At 35.0% G+C, this 26,310-nt stretch overlaps 2 protein-coding genes across 4 annotated transcripts in view; both read left to right on the top strand.

Moving 5' to 3' along the window:
* Window positions 1–12,392, top strand: part of LOC128246880 (delta-1-pyrroline-5-carboxylate dehydrogenase, mitochondrial-like) — a 32,879-nt gene extending 20,487 nt beyond the window's left edge. Inside the window, exons 10-16 of one of the 3 annotated variants that reach the window (XM_052965406.1) lie at window positions 969–1,210; window positions 1,922–2,007; window positions 3,287–3,353; window positions 4,318–4,439; window positions 5,986–6,104; window positions 6,880–7,009; window positions 8,562–12,392. In XM_052965406.1, coding sequence (XP_052821366.1) covers window positions 969–1,210; window positions 1,922–2,007; window positions 3,287–3,353; window positions 4,318–4,439; window positions 5,986–6,104; window positions 6,880–7,009; window positions 8,562–8,604 — 809 coding nt within the window. In that variant the 3' untranslated portion in view covers window positions 8,605–12,392. Of the gene's footprint in view, window positions 1–968; window positions 1,211–1,921; window positions 2,008–3,286; window positions 3,354–4,317; window positions 4,440–5,985; window positions 6,105–6,879; window positions 7,010–8,153 lie in introns of all 3 variants that reach the window. The other 2 variants (XM_052965408.1, XM_052965405.1) reach the window with 2 other exon arrangements.
* Window positions 12,393–15,316: 2,924 nt separating this feature from the next.
* Window positions 15,317–16,630, top strand: LOC128203174 (NF-kappa-B inhibitor epsilon-like). The gene has a single exon (XM_052904469.1). It carries the CDS (start codon window positions 15,538–15,540, stop codon window positions 16,615–16,617), a length of 1,080 nt encoding a protein of 359 aa, XP_052760429.1. The 5' UTR covers window positions 15,317–15,537; the 3' UTR covers window positions 16,618–16,630.
* Window positions 16,631–26,310: the final 9,680 nt, after the last annotated feature.

Here is a 26,310-nt window from a genome sequence, read left to right as displayed (position 1 = left end):
TGTGAAAAAAACAAGACCATTATCGCATCAATTTTTAGTATTGGTACATTGTATGTTAAACAGAACAAAAGGCAATGCAAGTGTTTCACACCTTATCATACAACTGACAAAAAATATTTTGACAGTGCCCAACTTTGCTTTCTTATATGCAAGTTTAATTATTGTTCAATTCAATTTATTATTAAAAATAATATTGAATAACTTTAATCGAAAAATATTTTTGTTAAAATTATAAACGTCTTACGATATACCGTATACCGATCTTCAACTGCCGTTTAACCCGTATATAATCGATCAATATCACGCGAGTAACATCCCTTTCTACATTAATCTAAACAAACTCTTTGCTTGAAATCGACCTCAGAAAAAAAGTTAAAAAAATTGTTACTGGTTATTATACGGAGGCATTTTTTTGCATCGGAATCTGAGGGAAAAAAACGCGTCTAATACCCAGTCATTTACGGTATATAAGACTGCTGACAAAAAATTAGATCGCAGATTTTTATATTTAAGTTAAAACAATGATGTTTTATGTACTTTTCTTAAACTGTTAGTAAGAGTTTAAGCCATAAAACATTAACTTTCGAACGGAAATATGAAAATCGATATTTATGCAAAAATTTGCCCTTTTCAAGACAAAAAAAATTAAAAAGTTATAAAAATGGTATATCTGTGAGAGTGCAGCTTTAAACGTTCCATTATTCCATTTACCAATGCATTCTGATGAATAAAACCTTGCATAACAAATTTTAAACTTGTATTCCAATGGTGACCAATATCAAATAAATCAGCATTACTCGGCCATCGATTATGCACCCTAACATGCCGCACCTTGTGAACAAGCTCTGATTTGCACCTTAACCAGCAGTTTACACACAGCATTGTGAATAAGCTCTGATTTGCACCATATCCTGCCGCACCCGCTTCACCAATTTTTTTTAAAATTCCTGTTATGATTATTTTCCTAGAGTGTGGAGGCAAGAACATGCATTTTGTACACCCGTCTGCCAAGCTGGACCAGGTGTTTTATGGCGCCATTCAGAGCGGTTTCGAGTACTCCGGCCAGAAATGTTCTGCCTTGTCGCGAATGTACATCCCAGAGTCCATGTGGCCAGATATCAAGGAAAACTTGAAAAGAATCCACAAGGAAATGGTCGTGGGGACACCCCTCTATGGGAAAACATTTGTGTCGTCTGTCATAGATGATAAGGTAACAGGGACCATATTCATAAAACTTCTTAATTCACTTTCCTAACTTTAGTATCTCTTTTAATAGTCGTATTGAATAAAAACTCAAGAATTTCAAAAAAACATTATTTTTATTGACCTTTTTTGCTAAAAACAATTTTTCATGTCTTTTCCTATGAATTTGGCCATAACTCATTAATTGTTCAAACATTAACATGAAACTTGGAATACATGTTGTCAGAGATAATACATGTGAAGCAAGGCCCATAACTCTGTCTTTCATAATTGTTAAAAAATTCTCCCCCTCCCCCCAAAAAACCCCCACAAGAAATATGTTTTCACCTTGTAGAATTCTTTGTCTCAAAAATACTTGATATAAGACTAGCAAAGCTTACATCATTGGTCAATTCACCGAGACTAAGCTGTGCGCCATCCACGCCAAGCTTGTCACAATCACACAATCATGCCAAAGGACATTCGGCTTGCTCGCCGTATCAGTGGGGAACGTTCCTTAGCACCAAGCTTTTAAGCGACATCTACAAACAGTCCTTTTATTATTTAAGGCTGAGATTGTTTTCAGATACTACTGAAAAATAAGTAAAAGGACTCGTTAGTATTAACACACTTAATTTGAGTCTTGATTTGTAGACTTGATTTGTGTATTATATGGCAAAAAGAGATACAGTTTCCCTATCTATCACTTAACAAGACTTTGTCTTTTCTTACTTTGAAGGCATTTGCACGTTGCAAGTCCTACCTGGAGCACGCTCAAAAATCTGCGAATGTGAAAATAATTGTCGGAGGAAAATGTGATGACAGGTACCTTATTGTTATTATATACTGTTGGAAAAAAGGAACTGTGCATGGTTATAACTTACAAGTATTTATTATATGCTTTCCCATGGTTTATAGATATTTATTAGTGAAATCCAATGATATTTTTCTGTTTGAAAACAACTGCCCAAGTATCGCTAATACTTTTGTTTTAAGTGTCTTTCAGCAAGATTTATGAACTGCAGTGAACTACCCGGTAAAATAAATTGCTATAAGGCTCTAAAAATGTTTGTTTCTGGATTCCCTACTTACATCATTTTTTTGTCCCAACCCTTGTTGTTTTTATTGCCTTCAAGTGAGAATTTTTTTTTTCATTTGTTTGATTTTAATGTTAAATTAAAAAAAAAAAATGCTTTCGGCTTTTAACAATACCAGCAATGCTAATACTGAGTGTATCGATGTTCTGCAGCATTAAACCTACCTACCCTATTTTTTTGGGAAAGACTGGAAACAAACATTCTATTTTTTTAGTTTAATGAACCTCAGTTGTTAATTAGTAACATTCATTTTTTATGAAACACACAGGGCATCTTAATGAACCACAGGGTATCTTAATGAACCACAGGGTATCTTAATGAACCACAGGGCATCTTAATGAACCACAGGGTATCTTAATGAACCACAGGGTATCTTAATGAACCACAGGGCATCTTAATGAACCACAGGACATTTTTATGAACCACAGGGCATCTTATTGAACCACATGGCATCTTAATGAACCACAGGGTATCTTAATGAACCACAGGGTATATTAATGAACCACAGGGTATCTTAATGAACCACAGGGCATCTTAATGAACCACAGGGCATTTTTATGAACCACAGGGCATCTTATTGAACCACATGGCATCTTAATGAACCACAGGGTATCTTAATGAACCACAGGGAATCTTAATGAACCACAGGGCATCTTAATGAACCACAGGGCATCTTAATGAACCAAAGTTAATTTTAATGATCTGCAGTTTATGAACCACATTCAATATTAATGAACCACAGTGCATTTTAATGAACCACAGGGCATCTTAATGAACCAAAGTTAATTTTAATGATCTGCCGTTAATGAACCACATTCAACACTAATTAAAGGCAGTGATTTTTAATGAACCACAATGAATTATCATCATTTGCATTGAATTCAGATAAGCCAGAATTAATTTCATTCTACCTCAATGAATTTTATTGAACCACTGAATTAATAATGCCTTATGCATTTATTTGTATTAATTAATCCCTTAATTTAATGATGGTATTTTTATTTCAGTGTTGGATATTACATTGAGCCAACATTCTTGGAAGTCTCAAATCCAGATGAAAAACTGCTCAAAGAGGTATTGTACACTAGTTATGTCACAGTGATCAAATAGAATCAAATAATTGTAAATTGGTGGGAGGCGTTAAGTATGTTGTTTGATCGATGACTTTAGAAGCATTTGTCCAATCATCCCCAAAGTTGGTAGGAATGTGAATAGGCATTATATCTATGACATGTTTGATAACCAGCTCGAGTCACTCAAGATTTATAGCCCTTTAATTATAGAAATTACATAAAATCAGTCTTGTCCGCTCAATTACTTAAAAAAAGCCATATTCCAAGACTACCATAGTTGGTCAGAATGTGAAGGGGCATAATATCTTTGTCAAAATTGATAACCAGCCTTAACTCTGTAGTCACTTCGGCCATGAATTATGAAGAATACCTAAAATTGGTCTTGCTCGATAAAAATAACTTATTAAGCATTTGTCCAATCATCAGCAAATGTGGTCAGAATGTCTATGGGAATAATATCTGGGAAAAATTTGATAATCAGTCATATGGCTCCAGTCACTCAAGAGTTATCACCCTTTAATTTTAGAAATTTATCAAAAATTGATCTTCTCCTATCATTGTCTTTATAAGCTTTAGTCCAATAATCACCAAATTTTGTCAGAATGTGAATTGGCAAAATATATCAGTCAGGTTCGATAATCAGCTAATGTCAACTAAGTTTTTTTTGGAGTTATGACCCTTAAATTTGCATAAACTGTATTTACAGTGTCTGCTCTCTAAATTTAGCTTCATGTTCAACCAATAATCACCAAACTTGGTGTCCTTTAAAATAGGACAAACATTTTCTGCGACAGTTGGTGGTTGTGTTCAAAGTTTGAAATAAAAACATGTATTTGCAACTTAGATATTGGTCCTGACTTATGAGTATAATAGTCGACATACTTAAACATGTGAAAAGTAAAATTTGTGATGAGCTGTTCATACATGTAAAATAAAGTCAAAACTTAATAATGTCTTTTTTTAAGGAAATTTTCGGCCCTATTGTGACAGTGTATGTTTACCCAGATGACAAATACAGGGAAACAGCGAAAAAGGCCAGCCAAACATCACCTTTTGCATTGACAGGAGCAATATATGCCGAAGATGAGTAAGTTTATTTTATTGTAACTTATTTAAGCTTGATTGTGAGGACAGCTTTAAGCTGATATCTCTCTTAAAGTCTGTTGTTTCACCAGGACTGGGGCCGTTTTCATGAAAACATCTTAAGTCATTTGCTTAAGATTTAAGTCATTTGCTATCTTAAGTCATTTGCTACCTTAAGTCATTTGCTATCTTAAGTCATTTGCTACCTTAAGTCATTTGCTACCTTAAGTCATTTGCTACCTTAAGTCATTTGCTACCTTAAGTCATTTTTCTAAGTTCAGTATCTCACTGATCATATGATATAATATCTAATTATTATTTTAAAAAAATTATTGTCGTTGATTCTATCTAATATACATTCATTTTATTTAAAAACCACTTCTACTGTTGTTTTTATTTTACTATGATAAATTTAATAAATTAACTTAAGTTAAGAAATGACTTAAGATGTTTTATGAATACTGCCTCTGGTATCGGGAAAGACCTATGGTGAAACTGCTTGTTTTGGCTCAGTTATGGACTACACAATTTGCAATGTGTATATAGTATACAGCAATGATTGAATGCAACTGCCTTCGCAGAATGATGCTCTACTTTGTTGCTATAAAATTTCCGCTTAGAATTGGTTAGCCCCCCTCGCTTTTCACCATTGACAGCCGGGTTTGATTTCCTTGGCTGATGTGAGTTTGGTTAGTGGTAAGTGGTCACCAAGCTGGACAAGTTGGGTTTTTTCAGGTTTTCTAGTTTCCCCCGAAAACACAAGATGAAACTCACGACTAAGCATAAATTGATATAACTATCTTTACAAGTGTTGTAAAAAACAGAAAAGTTTAAACTAGGCTTTTATCTTCCAAAGGGTAAATATAAATCAATTTACTAGGTTTTCATTCCATTATTTTTTAAATGGGTGCTTAGGGTCACATTTTCTTTTTTTCTTCGATGACAATTTCACCGTTGAATATGTGTTAACCCTTAAGCTGCTGATGGCGATTTTAAAGGCTTTGCAAACAGCTTGGAACCAGACCAGACGCCGAGTAACTCGGCGCCTGGTCAGGTTCCAAGCTGTTTGCCACTCAGTCAATATATCCCCAAAGTTTTAAGTAAATTGAAAGAAATTTAGAATAAACCAGACAACATTTTTGAGCAGACGACAATTTACCCAGCATGCAAAGGGTTAATGCTCTTTCTTATTGCATTAGGGACCATATACATGAGTTTCTAGATAAACCATGAACAAAATTGTAATAATTCTCATTTTTTAAGATGTGAATGTTAAACATCAACACTGTAGGTATGAAAAAAGCCGTTCCTGGCTAGTACTGGACTGATAAGCCAATACAGACACTAGTTTAACGTTTTTATTTCAGTGAATAAATTTAAGGGGCGGCAGAAAAAGAGGGGGAAGTATGGGATGAAAATCTAGCAATTAATTTATAGTCGCCTCATTATTAGCCTCCATATGAAGCTTGTAGATTGTTCAAGAAATTAACCCCTGACGTTGATAATCTATTTCTCATGACTGTTACTATATATAGAATTTTATCATTCAGGGATGTTGTTGAAGAGTTATCGGAAATATTTGAAGACTGTGCAGGAAATTTCTACATTAACGACAAATCCACAGGCTCTGTGGTTGGTCAGCAACCATTTGGCGGAAGCAGACTTTCAGGTAGGATCATTTGGAAAAGAAAGACCAACATAATATATAATGGGACTGAGTTTAAAGCTGCACTCTCACAGATTGATCGTTTTGACATTTAAAAAAAAAAAGAGTTTTGTCTTTGAATGAGCTAACTTTTGCTTAAATGTCTGGAAACCATTGATTTAAGACTGCTGACAAAAGATCAGATCGCAGTTTTAATATTTATGTTCCAAATTTAATGTTTTATGGCTAAAATCATTACTAACGCTTTCAGAAAAATGAGATTTTCGGCATTAACCTTTTAGCGCATGTATACGAGATAGGCCGACATAGCTCATTAGCAGATGTATACACATCTGGCCGACCGTATCCATTACTGGATTCAAAACTACAAAACTAAATGACCTTTAGGTTAGGTTGTTTGGTTGAATAATTTGAGCACCAAGTGTTGTTTTTTTGCAGCTGCATATATGAGAGAGTTTTTGCCTTTTAATAAGCAAAACTTGGCATTTTTGAATTTTGGTCCTTGTTTTATCTTCATGGGTTCGCAGTGAATACAGTGTTGGCTGTTTTTCAAAAGTGTGTTACATTTGTGAATGAACATAGTCACAAACCAAAAAAGTTTTCTATGCCGCACCAAGTAGTGCTATGCAGGGCATTATATATTGCAAGACGCAATATGCTTTGACCAGCCCATCTGCATTCATATCCAAGATAATGACATCAATCATGCAATGTTTTACTAAATTGATTATTGGAACAACTCTTTTTAATTCAGACTGTGTATGATATGTATTTTTAGGAACGAATGATAAAGCTGGTAGTCCCTATTATCTGCTGAAGTTTACATCCCCTCAGGCGATCAAGAGGAGAAATGTTTACAAGAAGACGTGGAAATATCCATCAATGGCCGACACAACTCCCGGAGAATTGTAAGCAAGAGATATGTTTGAATTTCTATTGTATACAACAGATATGATATGATATATAAAATAATCACTCAAGTAAGTTATGCTTTTTAAAAAAAATTATATTTAGACGTTTCGGCATATGCATTAACAGTAGATGAAAACAAAGGAAGTGACATTAATGTCTCACACTGTTAAATGACAACATGTAATTTTAGCGGCAAACCAAATGACGATGAATTTTAATAGGATGAAATATTTTATATTTTGTCGCGTGGTAAAAATTGATAATCCCCGCTGGAAAAATATGGTGCAATATCAATTTGTCACTTTTCATTGTCCAGAAACTTGAAAACTACTGGTTGGAATTTAATAAAACTTCACAGATGGTAAAGCACAATGATAGGAAGTGCAGTGTACAAGAAACATAACTCTTTTCCAGCTTATTCCAAGGTCATTGCCCTTTGTCACTTTTTCTTGTCCCAAGCATAACTTGAAAACTACTGCATGGAATTAAATGAAACTTTATTCGATGGTAAAACACCATGACTGACAGTGCAGTCTACAAGAAACATAACTCTTTTTCAGCTTATTACAAAGTTATTGCCCTTTGACACTTTTCCTTGTCGAGAGAATAGCTTGAAAACTACTAGATGAAGTTAAATTAAACTTCTGCAAAGCACAATGAGAGGAAGTGCAGTTTACAAGAACCATAACTCTATTTCAGCTGACTACAGAGTTTTTTCTCTTTTTTACTTTCTCTTGTCTGAACAACACACTTTGTTATAGAATGATAGGTGGAAATGCAGAGTATTATAACCTCGGAAATATAGCCTCTTGTCCAGGCTGCATTTGGAGGTATTTTTCACTCCTGTGACACCTTTAGTTAATGGTTGTAAACTCCTTTTTATATAGGGTATTTAAGGGGAGGTAATTACGTAAACTTAATTTTATTGAATCGTCTATTTCCAGTGATGAAGACAAGCAGAAATTATCAGACAGAGTGAAGAGTTTTCAAGGGGAGCTAATTATGTTAACTCAATTTTATTGAACCGTTTATTTTCAGTGATGTAGACAAACAGAAATTACCTCACATACAGACTGTCTGAAGAGTATTCACGGGGAGCTAATAATGTTAACTTAAATTTATTGAATCGTCTATTTTCAGTGATGTAGACAAGCAGAAATTACCTCACGTACAGACAGATTGAAGAGTATTCAAGGGAAGCTAATAGTGTTAACTTAAATTTATTGAATCGTCTATTTTCAGTGATGTAGACAAGCAGAAATTACCTCACGTACAGACAGATTGAAGAGTATTCAAGGGAAGCTAATAGTGTTAACTTAGATTTATTGAATCATCTATTTCCAGTGATGTAAACAAACAGAAATTATCTCACGTACAGACAGATTGAAGAGTATTCAAGGGAAGCTAATAGTGTTAACTTAGATTTATTGAATCATCTATTTCCAGTGATGTAAACAAACAGAAATTATCTCACGTACAAACAGAGTGAAGAGTATTCAAGGGAAGCTAATAACGTTAACTTAAATTTATTGAATCATCTATTTCCAGTGATGTAAACAAACAGAAATTACCTCACGTACACACAGATTGAAGTGTGGGCTAGGGTCTCCAGGTCATTGGGTGATGTGATCGAAAATGAAGGCCATGTGTGTAGACCACCAGATATTCACACTGTGATCATCTAAGACTTAAGGGCCTTGGGGTCTGGTTTTAAAAACTTTTTTCTTGTTAAGTGAATTTATCTTAGTGTCATAATTTCGCTATATTTGTATGTTTAAGTAATAATTGAACTTTAAGTAGTATTCAAAGTTGAAAACATGCCTTCGAAAAACAATGTCAGTTAAGATTTTGCCCAATGTGATGTTGCTACAGATTTAAGTTTTTGAAGTTACAATTAAAATCCTTTATTAAAACATTTTACTGGTCGTCTTAACCTTAAAGGGACTGTACACCAAATTGGCACCAAAAAAATGTTTTTTCTGTAACGAATCTCAGGACAATTATTTAATAAAATGTTTTACTCTTTACTCTTACTGATATCATAATTGTAAAAAAACATACCAAAATGTAAAAAAAAAATCGAGTCAGAGACTGGGTTCGAACCGGTGTCGCCAAAATTGCAATCCAGGGTTGTATCCACTGTGCTACGAAGGCTTACTCTAAGTTGTTGGAATATTTAAGCTATATACCTACGAGGTCATATCACGTGATAACATCGACTAGCCAATCACGCATAACGAATGAATTCTACTAGGTAGACATCCCTAGTAATCTTTTTTAATGGAAAAATAGGAAAAAACTGCGAAAAATAAATTAATTGTAAACTATGTGGTACTCAGTTATTAAGTTTTAATGCATTGTACACATCAACACCAAGTTAATGTCAGTTTTCAACAATTTTCTTTTTTCGCTGTTTCATCATACGGAGTGCAGCCCCTTTAAATTTACAAACTTAAATCTGTATTAACAGCACGAATCGAAACAAATTGATTAAAAAAATGTTTGGCCAGTTCCTGGTAGTTATTTGAAACACTCATTTGTCTGGTTTGAGTTTTTTTAGGTCATACTTAATTGATTCAATGTTAATTGTCATTAGGTTGGTCAGTTGACAGTATTCCAATCAAAGAAAAAAACATTTCATTTCACAATATTAAGCAAAGAAAAACGATTTTCTTGAGTATAAGAATTAAATAATATAAGTATAGCTAAGGTCAAACTGGGCTGCTGTGATGCATTTTAGATCTGGTCTCTGAAATGCCCCAAAATTATTTTCAGACTTGTCCCCCTGTGTGTTGGGGGCATGGCTATTTTTCGGGATTAACAATTATGAGCTGTAAATAGAACCCCTGGTTTCACTTGCATGGTCAATTTAGAATTTATGTGATATCAGATCTTCATGAATTTCATTGGTAAAAACTGTTATACATTAATATAAAGATCTGTTAAAAAAAAAGGAAAACGGGAATTAATTTGGTTTTTGTTTTTTTTGCTGCCAGATAAGGTTTCGTATAAGGAACCAGACACTAAACATACAATCATATTTGGAATGGCCTTATTGTGTTTCTTATAACTACATCTGTCACTTTCTGCTATTAATGATGGTTTCTCTGTTCAAACATTTAAACACGAACAATTAATTGTATGTAATTGTATTTTTGTGATGACTTTGATGTATACTTTTTATTTTATTTAATATTTATTTTGCAAGAAATCCTACCTTTTACAAAGGATTATGCAGATATAAATATTTTCTTTATATAAATAGTGCTATTGAACAAGTATTTTATTTTATTGTATTTCCAAGCAAAAAGTGAAAATTTAACATCGAAGACATTCATTGTAGAACATGTTGTATATAAATTTTCATTTAATAATTTATTTTGAAAAAGTCATTGGTGGGAATGCAGCAATCTACTACAGTATACATGTAATTGCCTTCAGCATTTATGTGATTTTTGACTCGACTCCAAACCACTCTGATATAATTATTAACATATGTTAAGGTAAAGCCATCCATCATTAGGATTAAAAGAAGGGTTTTTGCGTTTTAGATATAAACATCGACATTATTTCTACGTTAAGTTTATATTGATTAACCCATTATATTATTTTTGTTTGGATTACATTTTTAAACAACACCATAATGACCTTCTATTGTATGATATTTTAAAGGGAGGTAATTGAATAAAAAAAATTCTATAATTATACAGCAATTTTATTAATGAGGTTTTTTTTAAATCGCATAATGAATATATATAAAAAAGCTCCTCGTAAAAACTATAAAAATATTCAAACATAAAATTTTGTAACTTTAAAATGAAACTTTACCAGCAGCAATTTTTTTATTTTAATGATGGTTGGGTTACCTTTAAATTCGAGGAGAGATTTACATGGTGTATGATTACTTCAGACAAAAATGGCTCTATAACTTGGATTCATCAAACAAAATAGGTAATTATCACAGGCAGTCATAATCCGATTTCAACATCATATCAATTTTGTTCTTTAATATTATTTTTTGAACATGGCATTCAAGTCTATCATTCTGTATGAAGTAAGATTTCTGGGTTACATTTGTTTCAAATTATACTTAAGCATGCATATCATTATATAATTATTCTATCAATTTTCTTTTGTTTAAAAAATATATTTAAGCAGACTTATAGTTATTTTAGTTCAATTAAAGATTTTTTTTTATGAGAATTTAACTTTGTACATGATTATTATTTTTTTTTTTACTGATACTCAAAATGAATCTCCAATAGACAAAAGTCGATTTTGTTGTTTTTTCTTCATTATATTTGAGGGTTTTTTTTTTTGTTTTTTTTTATACAAAGCATGTAATTTTCCAATACTCACAATTTTAATCAATGCAGAATTTTGCTAATCTTTGTTTGATCTGAATTACCAGAAAAAATATGTTGTATATTTTAGTTTTAAGATGAAATGTTTTACAACCTTCATGAAAGAATTTATTGTATTACAACATCATATTAATAAACCTCATTGTCACCATATTATGCAATAATGTGGTCTTATACTGTTGGTGGAAACCTGAGAAAATTGAGGAATGAAACTTTCTGGCTAGGTTATCAACTATTCAAATAATTTTTCAGGACAGGAATAGAGCCAGACTCTGAATTAAATAACGTCTTGAGTCCGAGTTTGACACTTGGGTCTCAAAGCTGTAAATCTTTATGTTACTGTACAATTGTTATAGGACCACATATCTTGCAAATACCATGTTTTACAATTATGTACACATTTTCTATAAAATGTTTTCCTGTATTAAAGATGACTTATGACATTGAAAAACTCCCTTTTATAAGTCGGACTTAAATCAGTAGTGAAAACGGCCCAGTGATATTTTTTGGAATTATTTTTACCGCCTGAGCCTTGCAAATTGGGAAAAAAAGTTGACATTGGGAAAAATACAAAATCAGGCCAAAATAGCTAATATAATGGTAAATATACATGTTCGAATTTTTTTATGCATACATTATGCTGTGAAAGAGTAGGTATTGTCAAGATTTAGTTAATAATTAAAAAAAATAATTAAAAAGGCAGTAAATTGCACCAAAAAAAATCACTGCGGCCCCTTGTACATGTGATAAGAACCACTGTGCTGACTAGAGGGGATTTTATTATGGCGTTTGATTTGAAGTTCTTGTTAACTATGCGTAGTTTTGTTTCAAACTTTTTAAAGCATCATAAAGTACTATGTGTTAGCCTCATTGAGCACATTTTGTAGTTTAATGATATGATTTTATGGATGTAAGTGCTTGTTTTGTCTTGGCCTGTTATACATATAAATGTTTATGTGTTTAAATCATTGTTACCGCGTGAAGTCAGCTTGAATTAATAAAATTATATAAGATATGGCCGTATAGTGTTTTCTATATTCCTACAATTTTTATCCATTCCATTATTTTCATCATTCGTTAATATCCTGTCATATATTTATTTATTTGTTTGTTGTCATCTTCCTGCCTTTTTCTATCCGTCCTTCATTCATGACACCTCTCTGTCTCCAATCTGCCCATCATTCACGACACTTTCCTGCCTTTTATCCGACCCGTTATTTATGACCCCATCCTGGCTTTTTGGCATCCTTCCTTATTCATGACACCTGCCTTTCTCTGATCTTCCCATCATGCATGACACCTTCCTGCCTTTCCACCCAATATGCACATAATTCATGTCGCCTTTCAGGTGTTCCCCACATTCCAGCTTCTCCCATCTGTTCTTAATTCACGCCACCTTCCAGCTTCTCCCACCTGTCCCTCATTCATGACACCTTCTGTCCTTCTCCCATCCGTCCTTCATTGATGACACCTTCCTGTCCCTACGGCCTGCCCATCACTCACGACGCCTCCCTGCATTCCCACCCCTAATATATAACACCATCCTGCCTTTCAGGCATCCCTTCTTTATTCACGACACCTTTATGCCTTTCTCCGACATGTCCATCATGCATGACACCATCCTGCCTTTCTCCCATCCTTCAGTCATTTCATGACACCATCTGCCTTTCTCCCATCCTTCAGTCATTTCATTACACCATCCTGCCTTTCTCCCATCCTTTAGTCATTTCATGACACCATCCTGCCTTTCTCACATCCTTCAGTCATTTCATGACACCATCCTGCCTTTCTCCCATCCTTCAGTCATTTCATTACACCATCCTGCCTTTCTCCCATCCTTTAGTCATTTCATGACACCATCCTGCCTTTCTCCCATCCTTCAGTCATTTCATGACACCATCCTGCCTTTCTCCAAACTGTCCTTCATTCATAACACCGTCCACTTTCTCCCATATGTCCTTCATTCATGACACTTTCCAGCTTCTCCCATCCGTCTTTCAATTATGACACCTTCCAGCTTCTCCCATCCGTCCTTCATTCATAACACCTTCCAGCCTCTCCCATCCGTCCTTCATTCATGACACCTTCTAGCTTCTCCTATCCGTGTCCTTCATTCATGACACCTTCCAGCTTCTCCCATCCGTCCTTCATTCATGACACCTTCCTGCCTTTCTCCCATCCTTCAGTCATTTCATGACACCATCCTGCCTTTCTCCAAACTGTCCTTCATTCATAACACCGTCCACCTTCTCCCATCCGTCCTTCTTGCATGACGCCTTCCAGCTTCTCCCATCCGTCCTTCATACATAACACCTTCCAGCTTCTCCCATCCGTCCTTCATTCATGACACCTTCCAGCTTCTCCCATCCGTTCTTCACGCGTAGCTGCCTATACGCGAGTACGCGGCTGAATCCACATGATTTTGACAGGTTTTTTTTAAACAAATAAGCCCAAATTGCAGTATGCGTACTTTTAGACTACATGGTCTGAAAACTGTCCATTTTCAAGCACAAAATTAAGCACCTCAGATTGCACCATGGTTTTCAAAGTTTATCCAGGGGGCATGTCCTCGAACCCCCCTAGCACAATTATGAATCCATATGAATGGAGGACTAGCTACACCCCTGATTCATGACACATTCCTGCCTTTCTCGCATCCTTCATTCATCCCACTTTTATTATTTCCGTCGATCATTCTTTCCTTGAAGGATTGGCCAATAATTATTTCCGTCGATCATTCTTTCCTTGAAGGATTGGCCAAATTGCGATTAAACTGTACAAGCGCGCTAGCTCACTCCGTCCTTCATCTACTGGTTTAAGAGTTATCTCTCGGCTTGCATTTCTTATACAAAACTTATTCTTTATTTAGTTTATAAGTTAAGTGTTTATGTATGGTCTGCAACACAAGTAAGTCTAAAGACCTGTTGCGGTCCATATTGCAGAAGCATATTGAGTAAAAGTTGTTCCTTCTCCTTCAATGCAACATTTTCATTTCACGTGTAGAAAGTGTAATTCTTGCATACCGGACGTGTGTTTCCGGTCATGTGCTGGAAAAACCCATCTTACATACGCCATAAAAGATGAGTCACGCGCAACAACGCCACTTCTTATTTCAGTTATTGTATGGTTTATGGAAGATATATTATGCCATTTCAATTAAGCGCAATAAAATATATATGTTTGCAAGACGTTTAATTAAAATTGAAAATAATTCATCGTAAAAAAAACGCTATTTTTAGTTATTTAAAATTACTGCCCTCTATGACGTCAGTAAACAACGTCGCACGCGCTTTTTGGTGTAATTGTTCAAAAGTTCGTTTTCTACGTCATTTTTTCCATAATTTTAGGTATGCAAGAAAAAATATCAATCATGTTTTTCCGGTCCGGATAGAAAAATCCGACCCTAGGGCACGCTGCGTGACCGGTAACTCGGCAAGCCTCGTTACCGGCTTACGCGCGTGCCTTCGGGTCGGATTTTTCTATCCATACCGGAAACACATGATAGATACTGATATGCTTTAATAGTGTATATTCTGTAATTCAAATTTTGGACTCTAAGTTTTTAAATATGAAAGCTCTTTTTTTGAAGAATTAGTTTTTTTTTTAAGAAATATAATAATTACAAATTTTACACTTGAGTTAGAATATGTTAACATAATTAATTCTTAAGATGCTTCTGTAACACGGACCCAGGCGTAGCTTCTTATAACTCACCTATTACCTATAGTTTAACCGTTAAATGACCAGATGGAAATTTGGCGGTTGTTTTTATTACATAATGGATATTACTAGGCGGTTTTGTATTCTCGTCAATGGATTTTTCGTTGTCAGAGCTCTTCTGAAGGTTGAGGTGTGAATCATATATTTCTATTTTCGTTTTCCGATCACGCGAAAGCGGGAATTCCATATTGATATTTAAATACCTCAGTGGTACTTCCGTGTTCGTACGAACTTACCCGAAAATTCAGAAATTAACATTAAAACGAAAGTAGGAAAATATAGATTTTTAGTAATTTTGATCATGAAGAGGAAAAATAAATTAATTGATGATACTTTATTACATTAGAACAAAATGACTAGAGTGTATTTGTACTAACTGGACTATGTGCTTTGCATAAACTTCTTCAAGGCTATACAAGCAGTTGCAGTTTTTCCGCAAAATGGCTGACGATAAGTTAGACACGACTTGGGTCGGCCTCCCATCGCTGGAAGTGGATGCAGGGCCACCGACGACTTGCCACGGTTTGACCCTAATGCCGGAAGTTGCGCCCGCGCTTAACAGCAACGGCGCGCAAAAGGGCCGAGCATCGGGTGGTATTGACGCTTCTATGGAAACCGTGGAACATGATAAATATAATTCAGGTGGACAAATTGACGAAGGTTCTGAACACGCGGACACTTTACAAAAAAGAGAAATTGAGAATAAAGAATTGGAAGAACTATTTGTGAAACTGAATATAAATGAAAACACAGGTAGTGAATTTTTAACTTCCTCTTTTGATTTCAAAGTGGATAATGATGGGGACACCTTGCTACACACTGCGATCGTTATCAATCGCTGCATAGACGAAATACGTTCTCTGTTGTTTAGATATATGAATGTTTTATCGTATACCTGTTTCATGCAACTAATTAACTATCAAAACAGGTTCAGATTTCAGACGCCGCTGCATCTCGCAGCCTTGTTAAATCGCCCGGATGTAGTTGACATGTTGGTTGACTTAGGAGCTCAGACAAACTTTAGGGACAGTAACATGAGGACGCCGCTGCACATTGCGTGTGCATGTATGGACTCCAATCTTCTTGAAGCATTTTTCAAACCGGCATTGAAAATACCTCCTGGGTCCCTTGATCTCCAAAATGACGAGGGTCTTACCTGTCTCCACGTGACCGTTGCCTATAGCAACGAGGCAACGGCCGCAATTTTGCTCCAACACGGTGCGGACATCAACGCACGTGACGGACACAGCGGGCGGACGGCGCTTCACTTTGCTGCCGAGACCGGAAATGTGGGCTTTGTTCGCTTTCTAATGACCTACTTACCGGGATCGGAGTGCCGGGGGCTTCTTAACCCAAATGTGCGAACATTAGATGGCTTAACTGCTCTAGAACTAGCTTACGTGCGTGGTTGGGCGGAAGTTGTGCAGCTACTTGAGCCGGTCAGTGAGCCTGTCCGCCTAAAAGAGGAAGTCATGAACTACAGTGATAATGAAAAAGAGGACAATTTGTGTCACGCCTAATGCATTAGCGGATCCATGGGGAGGGGGGGGGGGGTCGCACAGTATATATGTTATGCTTAATACACCACAAATGCACGGGGGGGGGGGGGGTCGGGTGCACCCGGCGAGGACAGTGTATGCCAAGTTTAATGCACTAGCGGATCCATGGGGGCACACCTGGCGAGCCCCTTTCCCCTATAATCTTCCTAGCTTAATTATTATATTAAAATAGGAGGAAAAAAGTAAAAATGTACGCACGAAATGCACACTTTCGGACAATCAATTGAAAAAAACAACAACAGGAGAACCACCAACCCGCCTTCCAGCACTTATAACCAAATGAATTTCGGTTCTGAAAGAGGGGTGCAAGTCAAAAGGTTACGCCCCAAAGTTACACGCCCATCTAACCTCAAATCCTGGATCCGCCCCTGTATGCATCCCAAGGACAATGAATTGTGTCGTTGGCAACAATGTGTTGTTTTTAACAATATGTCCTCATTCTTATTTGTGCGGAACAGTGTAAAAAAAAACTTTGTTCTCTATTCGTTAGTCTTTCAACTTTCTGATATTGTATTTAAACACTCACACAGATTGAACGTTTTGACAACTTCTTTTTTTGTCTTGGAACGAGCCAGTTTTTGCGAAAATGCATGGAAACCAGCTGACAAAAAATTAGGTCGCAGATTTTTATACTTCAAAAATTGGTGTTATATGCATTTTTCTAAAACCGTTGGTAACGGTTTAAGCCATAAAACATTACTTTTTAACGGATATATGAAAATCTACGATCTGATTTTTGTCAGCAGTCTTATATCATTGGTTAGCTCATATTTACGCAAAAACTTGCTATTTCCAAGACATAAAATAAAAAATAGTTGTAAAAATGGTAAATCTGTGAGAGTGCAGCTTTAAAACCACACCTTTTAGTAAGTTGCTAATTAAATTGATTTTATTGGTTAATAAAAATAACTATTTGATTATTGACCAATTAATAACCAGTTTGGCTAACTTTGACCAATGAAATAACCTGTTATATACACTTGGCATCATCAGAATTATACAGATGCAGTAGTTGACTAAACGGTTTTTGAATTTGTGTATTTGTTTGCTGGAGTGTATATGTCCTTTAAAATATAAAACAATATTTAAGTATGTATTAACATATCTGCAGCCACATATATAAAGCTGGATAAATAATCCATAGATAACTGATTTGCATATAAAAGCAAATTCGATTGGTCAACAGTATTAATTGTTTAAATATTGACCAATCAATACACATTTTGGTTAACTCTAACCAACCAAAGATTTAACCAGCTTTAAACGATTTGCTGCTGATACAATGTCTGTGTTGACCATTGTGACTTAATGCTAGTTCTTTTTTGTTTATTTTTTTCCTTGTTATGTTTTTTTCCTTGCATTTTGTGATCAATGTATAATAATCATCAGGTACTGGGGTCAGTGGGGAAATACAGACTATTGTATTGAATTGTATTAAAGTGAGACTCTTATTAAAAACCAATGCATACACTTGTATGATAAACATATTTTTTGAGTGATAACCCTTTAACTATTCACTAAATAATGCATTTATGAAAAATATTAATTACTGATAACAAGATTGTAACCATGTATTAATGGCTGAAAACGCACACTAATTAAATGATTGGTGAATGCTAAAAGATTTACAGTGATCAACTATCTTCTCATAGTGTAGAAATGCCGTGTTTTCTGTACCTTTATTTGAAATTAAACACGGTTTAATTAATAAGAACCATTGTTTTCGATATTTATTCATCCGTTTCGATAAATTAAAACAATTGTATTAATTGTGGTAAATCTTCAAGATTTGGGAGTAAGAGTGCATCTTTAACTATGTGTTTTCTTGGGCTGCAACAATACGTCTTAAACATGTTGTAATATACTAGTACAGTCAAACCCCGTTGGCTCGAAATCGCTTGGCTCGAATTCCTCGAACTTGATGTAAAGGCCCGATTTTTTTAAAATGAATGTGAGCATTACCGCTTGGCTCGATTTTTACGAGGCTCGAGGTATTTTCGCCGGTCCCTTGGAGTTCGAGCCAACGGGGTCGACTGTATTACAATATGCGGATCCCGTTTTGCTATATTTATTGCAATTTATTGTTAACTTTATGTGAAGGGCAAATCATTAAAGCCCCTTCGTCATAAAGTTGATATTTTAATGAAATGAAATTATGAATTATTAAATTAGTACAGAATATAACTTAAAGCTGCACTCTCACAGATTGGCACGTTCGAAGACAAAAAATAAAAAAAGTTCTCAAATCGTTCAATCTGTGAGAGTGCAGCTTTAAATTGCAACCTCTAACTTTTATAGTAAACGTTGAAAGAAATGGCTAGGTTTACCATGTTCCAACTATACAGGCAATTTCTATTAACATTTTTTGGGGGCTGAACTATAGACTGTAATGCACCAGTCAATTGTAACCACGGCCCCAAGGTCCGGGGAATAGCGGGGACTTTGACTTTCGGTCCAGCCACGCCCGGGTAGAATCTCCGCCCTGCGGGGACGTACTGCTGGTACCCCCCCCCCCCCGCCAAATGTACCCGCACCCTAGGGACCATTCTCCGCTATTTTTGGCGCGGCCCCTTTCCCCTGCTATCCCCGGTATACCCTCGGGCCATGGAGCGGCGGGGGGGGGGGCGGTTACAATTTACTGGTGCATAACCTTTGATCTGTTTCGCTATTATTTTATATCAGTGTGTGTATACCACGTGATGTATTGCATCATAAATGCTTCGTCGGAAGGCAATAATTTGCTTCGAATATATACTTAAAACAAAGATAACTTTAAAAATTTCTTCACCATTTTGAATGAAACATAGCGCAATCTAAGCTGCTTACAGAGCCCCGCCTTCGATTATTTACCAGAGATTGGTTAAGAGTTTAATTTCTTAAAACATTTCGATAAACATGTTAAGAAACAGCCGCCTAATGGAGCACTGTCTATACATTATTTTGTAAACATGTTTGTCGAAGTGTTTGAGGAAACTAATCACCTAGTCAAACTCAGGTAATAAGACGAAAGCGGGGCTCTTTAAGCGGCATAGACTGTCCTTTGTTTCATTTAAAATGGTGTAGTAAAAGAAAATTTATTTTGTTTAAGTCTTCATTTATGCAAAATGTTGCCATCTGAATTGGCATATATATGACTTAATTTATCACGTGGTATACACACACTGTATATGCACGGACAGAAACATTTTTCTCTATTTTAAAACGCATTCTGTGATATACCGTTTTTTTTTTAAATCATACTGCAGATCAATATCTGTAACCAGAATTCCGGTGTATTGTCGAAGTTATAGTATTTTCTTATTTCGTTTTTATGAAATACCTTTACAGGTTAGGGACCATATTTTCGCCCGTATTTTTGTTCAAATGAAGCTTTAAGATAGAAAAACTTATATTTTTCTCCGGAAATTAGCAAATTATCAGTAATATTGAAATTGCACCAGATTGTGCCACATTTCTTCCACTAGGGATTATCGATTTTAAATAGTTTACCCCAAGATACTCGTTTAAACAGAGCAACATGTTTTATTTTATACAAACAAGAAAGATATAACATATTTTGTTGTCAATTAGGAACATGTTTTTGAGCTTTTGGTTTTAAATAATTACAATTTTCTAAAGTTGACGAATAATTGGTCTAGTCCATTGTCACTTCACTGGATTTTACTGATTATGTTTGGCGCTTGAACCCGTTCTTGAAATAAACAAACCTTGGGACGATTTTTCAGAACTTAAAGTTAACAACGTGACTTTTAAATGTTAACTATTGGATGATATGGTCACTTAAAAACAACAAGTTTATCTGAAACATTTTTCTCAAATATTATTAAAAAAATAGCAGATCAAAAGTGTATCCAGTAAACGTCTAGAGCAGTAACGTTAACGATTAGAAAGTTAACAACGATGATATTAACAACGTTGTTAACTTTAACAAAATTTTGAACAATCGGCCCTTTATAAAACATATTTTTTATATATCAGGAGCCTCACATTCTCCTTCAAAAATGTTACTTTTATCTTAAGTTATTGAAGGATCTTATTATATTTTTTTGAGAACAGGAGCCTCACTTTCTCTCTCGAACATATTAGGTTTTTCTCAAGTTATTAAACAAAAACCTTCATTTCCGGGCGAAAAGAGGTCTCTATATAACCAGTTGATATATAGCAGTGAATATTCTTTTAACAGCAAAGCTTAAAGAAATGTGTCAAAAAGGATTTGAGTACGTATAAGAGAAGTGTTTTGTTTTTAATAATCTTCAACTGAAATTGGATTGTGTTGGCTTTTTAACATTCTTATAAATTAAAAATCGGCTTTAAATCGTTTTCGAAATATTTCCTTGTGCACAAATTAAATGGTTTGACAGATTTCATTTGATTTTGTGATTTAGAAAAATAAATAAACTCAATAATCTTGTTTAGTTATAATTCGAGTTCATGTAAACATTAACAGAAATTAGCGCAAACAAATATCAATTAAAATCAAAGTCCTGCAAGAGACGGTTGGCAAGATGACATTGTACATTGTAATGCTGCCTTGAGAGGCACATGGTATGGACAATATTTTCCGAGGTCATGAAATGTTCCATTTACTATATGGTTACTGTTCATGAATGGTTTCTCGTCCGTGGGATGAAACCATTTTCTCTTAAAGACTGTGGTAAATACTCACTTAGCCATGATTGATTTAGTGAAGTATCACACTGAACGTTTGAACTGCCAAACGGTTTCTGAAAATACGTATTAAAGCTGCACTCTCACAGATTGAACTTTTTGACAACTTTTTTTTTCTTGGAACGAGCCTATTCATGAAAGTGCACGTAACCCATTAATATGGACTGCTGATAAAAAATAGTCACATATTTTTTCTATTTTTCATGTATGTTCAAAAATTGATTTTTTTATGCATTTCTCTTAAACTGTAAGTGACGCTTTAAGCCATAAAACATTAATTTTCGAACTGAAATATGAAAATCTGCGATCTTATATTTTGTCAGCAGTCTTTTACCACTGGCGTTCAGATATTTCCGCAAAAATTGGCTCATTCATCGTCAAAAAAATAAAAAAAGTAGTCAAAACGGTAAATCTGTAAGAGTGCAGCTTTAAATAATTGTCTAAAGTTGGCGAATTATTGGTACAGTACATTATCAGTTCAGTGGATTTTACCTATTGTATTTAGCGCGTGTATCCGTTCTTAAAATAAACAAACCTTGGCACGATTGTTCATGACTTAAAGTTAACAACGGGATTAACGCCATCATTGTTAACTTTTTAACGTGAACTAATTGATGTTGTGTTTCAATAACTATATGGCAATAAATGATTTGTGTACGAATATAAATCGTTCAAAGTAAATTCCCCAATGAGTACGAAATGTCCAAAACAATCTTTGTATGGTTGGTACGAAACGTCAACAATATATCTGGGTACGAAAGGTTTATGGTACGAGACATTTGAGTTTCGAATACAGTCTTCTTTTAAACTCAAGTTTTGCGGGCAACATTCAAGTTTTTTTCTCATGCCCAAAATCAAACTCAAGTTAATGCTAGTATATTATTCTGTCCATTACTGTTCATGAATAGTTTTTCGTCCGTGGGATGAAACAATTTTCTCAACGGCTGAGTCAGGCGGTCAAAAAGTTTCCACATGCCTGATCGTCGGCAACCACGGTACTTTCTTCCGTTACGCTTCATACATCTTCGGAAACCACGGCACTTTCTTCCGTTACGCTTCATACGTCGTCGTCAACCACGGCACTTTCTTCCGTTACGCTTCATACATCGTCGGCAACCACGGCACTTTCTTCCGTTACGCTTCATACGTCGTCGGCAACCACGGCACTTTCTTCCGTTACGCTTCATACATCGTCGGCAACCACTGCACTTTCTTCCGTTACGCTTCATACATCGTCAGCAACCACGGCACTTTTTTCCGTTACACTCCATACATACCGTGGGACAATTGAATGACAAAATCTCCTTTTAATGAATATGCATTAGGCAGGAGAGACAACTCTTCTTCCAAGGAATTCGCCTTACACTCAAATATCGTTCAATAACTGTACAGTGTCAGTAGCCTCCGTGGTCGTATGGTCTTGACTACTGCCATATTTTATTGTACTGAGAAGGCGGGCCTGGTTCAACTCCGGCAAACGGAAGAATATATTTCAACCGTAAAGCATCTGGTACTCTGCGAATCCAATGACACTGCCACATAAATTATTCATGATTACGAGATTTTCCTAGCCAAATTGCCCACGGTACACAACAAAGCATAGCGTAGTGTGTGTATGGGGGTATCCGACGACGGCGTGATTTAAACCTTACGATTATATGTTTATTGTTGAAACTCTATATCGTCTGTTTGCTGTAATAAATCAATGTAGTCAAGGTCAATTGATTTCTGTAGTCTATTTGCTTTTACGGAATGAATTGCGATGTCAGTATCGGGGTGTGAACGCAGTTGGGCTGTTTACAGTGTGCGGAGTCCAACGGAATTTCTTTACTTATATTTTCACTAATAGTATATTATTTCTTTCCAAAATTGTTAAAAAACACTTAATTTCATTTAAGAAACCTTACAGTATTTATTTCTTACCCATTCTGTAAACAGAACGACCCGATCGGTTTACACATTTTATTGCTACGGACAAAACTAGTCACAAAATAAAATCACTTTTAAACGTAAAATTGAAACGCTAATGACAAAAATATATTTAACAAATCATAAATCAACACTTTTCAACATGTTCAACATGCGTTCATCGGAAAATATTCCCCATTGCCGAAATGTTGTTCATAAATGAATGGAAGTTGAGGTTTTAATATTTATATATTCATGTAGTCGATGTCAATGAATTTCTATAATCTGTTTGCTTTAATATAATAATGTAATCGAGGTCAGTGAATTTCTGTAGTCTGTTTGCTTTAATGTAACAATGTCATCGCGGTAATGGATTTCTGTAGTCTGTTTGCTTTAATGTAACAATGTCATCGCGGTAATGGATTTCTGTAGTCTGTTTGCTTTAATGTAACAATGTCAGCGTGGTAATGAATTTCTGGAGTCTGTTTGCTTTAAGTTTAATGTAACAATGTCATCGCGGTAATGGATTTCTGTAGTCTGTTTGCTTTAATGTAACAATGTCATCGCGGTAATGGATTTCTGTAGTCTGTTTGCTTTAAGTTTAATGTAACAATGTCATCGCGGTAATGGATTTCTGTAGTCTGTTTGCTTTAAGTTTAATGTAACAATGTCATCACGGTAATGGATTTCTGAAGTCTGTTTGCGTTAATGTAACAATGTCATCGCGGTAATGGATTTCTGTAGTCTGTTTGCGTTAATGTAACAATGTCATCGCGGTAATGGATTTCTGTAGTCTGTTTGCTTTAATGTGACAATGTCATCGCGGTAATGGATTTCTGTAGTCTGTTTGCTTTAATGTAACAATGTCATCGCGGTAATGGATTTCTGAAGTCTGTTTGCTTTAATGTAACAATGTTATCGCGGTTAATGAATTTTTGTAGTCTGTTTGCTTAGAATTTCTTAAATCTGTTTGCTTTAATATAGAATGTAATCGCGGTTATTGAATTTCTGTAGTCTGTTTGCTTTAATGTATCAATGTTATCGCAGTTAATGGATTTCTATAATCTATTTGCTTTAATATAGCAATGTAATCGCGGTTATTGAATTTCTGTAGTCTGTTTGCTTGAATGTATCAATGTCATCGCGGTAATGTATTTCTGTAGTCTGTTTGCTTTAATATAGCAATGTAATCGCGGTTATTGAATTTCTGTAGTCTGTTTGCTTTAATGTATCAATGTTATCGCAGTAATGGATTTCTATAATCTATTTGCTTTAATATAGCAATGTTATCGCGGTTATTGAATTTCTGTAGTCTGTTTGCTTTAATGTATCAATGTCATCGCGGTAATGTATTTCTGTAGTCTGTTTGCTTTAATATAGCAATGTAATCGCGGTTATTGAATTTCTGTAGTCTGTTTGCTTTAATGTATCAATGTTATCGCGGTTAATGAATTTCTATAATTTGTTTGCTTTAATATAGCAATGTTATCGCGGTTAATGTATTTCTGTAGTTTGTTTGCTTTAATGTAACAATGTCATTGCAGTGAAGGAATTTCTGTAGTCTGTTTGCTTTAATATAGCAATGTTATCGATGGTAATGGATCTATAGTCTGTTTGCTTTAATATAGCAATGTTATCGAGGGTAATGGATCTATAGTCTGTTTGCTTTAATATATCAATGTTATCGAGGGTAATGGATCTAAAGTATGTTTGCTTTTATATATCAATGGTATCGAGGGTAATGGATCTATAGTCTGTTTGCTTTAATATATCAATGTTATCGAGGGTAATGGATCTATAGTCTGTTTGCTTTAATATATCAATGGTATCGAGGGTAATGGATCTATAGTCTGTTTGCTTTAATATATCAATGGTATCGATGGTAATGGATCTATAGTCTGTTTGCTTTAATATATCAATGGTATCGAGGGTAATGGATCTATAGTCTGTTTGCTTTAATATATCAATGGTATCGAGGGTAATGGATCTATAGTCTGTTTGCTTTAATATATCAATGGTATCGATGGTAATGGATCTATAGTCTGTTTGCTTTAATATATCAATGGTATCGATGGTAATGGATCTATAGTCTGTTTGCTTTAATATATCAATGGTATCGATGGTAATGGATATATAGTCTGTTTGCTTTAATATATCAATGTTATCGATGGTAATGGATCTATAGTCTGTTTGCTTTAATATATCAATGGTATCGAGGGTAATGGATCTATAAACACTGTTTGCTTTAATATATCAATGGTATCGAGGGTAATGGATCTATAGTCTGTTTGCTTTAATATATCAATGGTATCGATGGTAATGGATCTATAGTCTGTTTGCTTTAATATATCAATGGTATCGATGGTAATGGATCTATAGTCTGTTTGCTTTAATATATCAATGTTATCGAGGGTAATGGATCTATAGTCTGTTTGCTTTAATATATCAATGGTATCGAGGGTAATGGATCTATAGTCTGTTTGCTTTAATATATCAATGGTATCGAGGGTAATGGATCTATAGTCTGTTTGCTTTAATATATCAATGGTATCGAGGGTAATGGATCTATAGTGTGTTTGCTTTAATATATCAATGGTATCGAGGGTAATGGATCTATAAAGTCTGTTTGCTTTAATATATCAATGGTATCGATGGTAATGGATCTATAGTCTGTTTGCTTTAATATATCAATGGTATCGATGGTAATGGATCTATAGTCTGTTTGCTTTAATATATCAATGGTATCGAGGGTAATGGATCTATAAAGTGTGTTTGCTTTAATACATCAATGTTATTGAAGTAAATGGATCTATAAAGTCTGTTTGCTTTAATATATCAATGTCATCGAGGGTAATGGATCTAAAGTCTGTTTGCTTTAATATATCAATGGTATCGAGGGTAATGGATCTAAAGTCTGTTTGCTTTAATACATCAATGTTATCGAAGGTAATGGATCTATAAAGTGTGTTTGCTTTAATATTGTTGTGGGCTAGCTCTGGCCCTCCTGGCCCTACGTGTATGACAGTGCTCAGGGGCGGACTTAAGGCTGACATATGGGTGATAAGTCACAAACTATAA

The sequence above is a fragment of the Mya arenaria genome, chromosome 9 (genome assembly GCF_026914265.1).
Source record: "Mya arenaria isolate MELC-2E11 chromosome 9, ASM2691426v1".
NCBI lineage: Eukaryota > Metazoa > Mollusca > Bivalvia > Myida > Myidae > Mya > Mya arenaria.
Note: the sequence above shows the minus strand (reverse complement) of the source record. Positions and strands in the feature narration are given on the sequence as shown.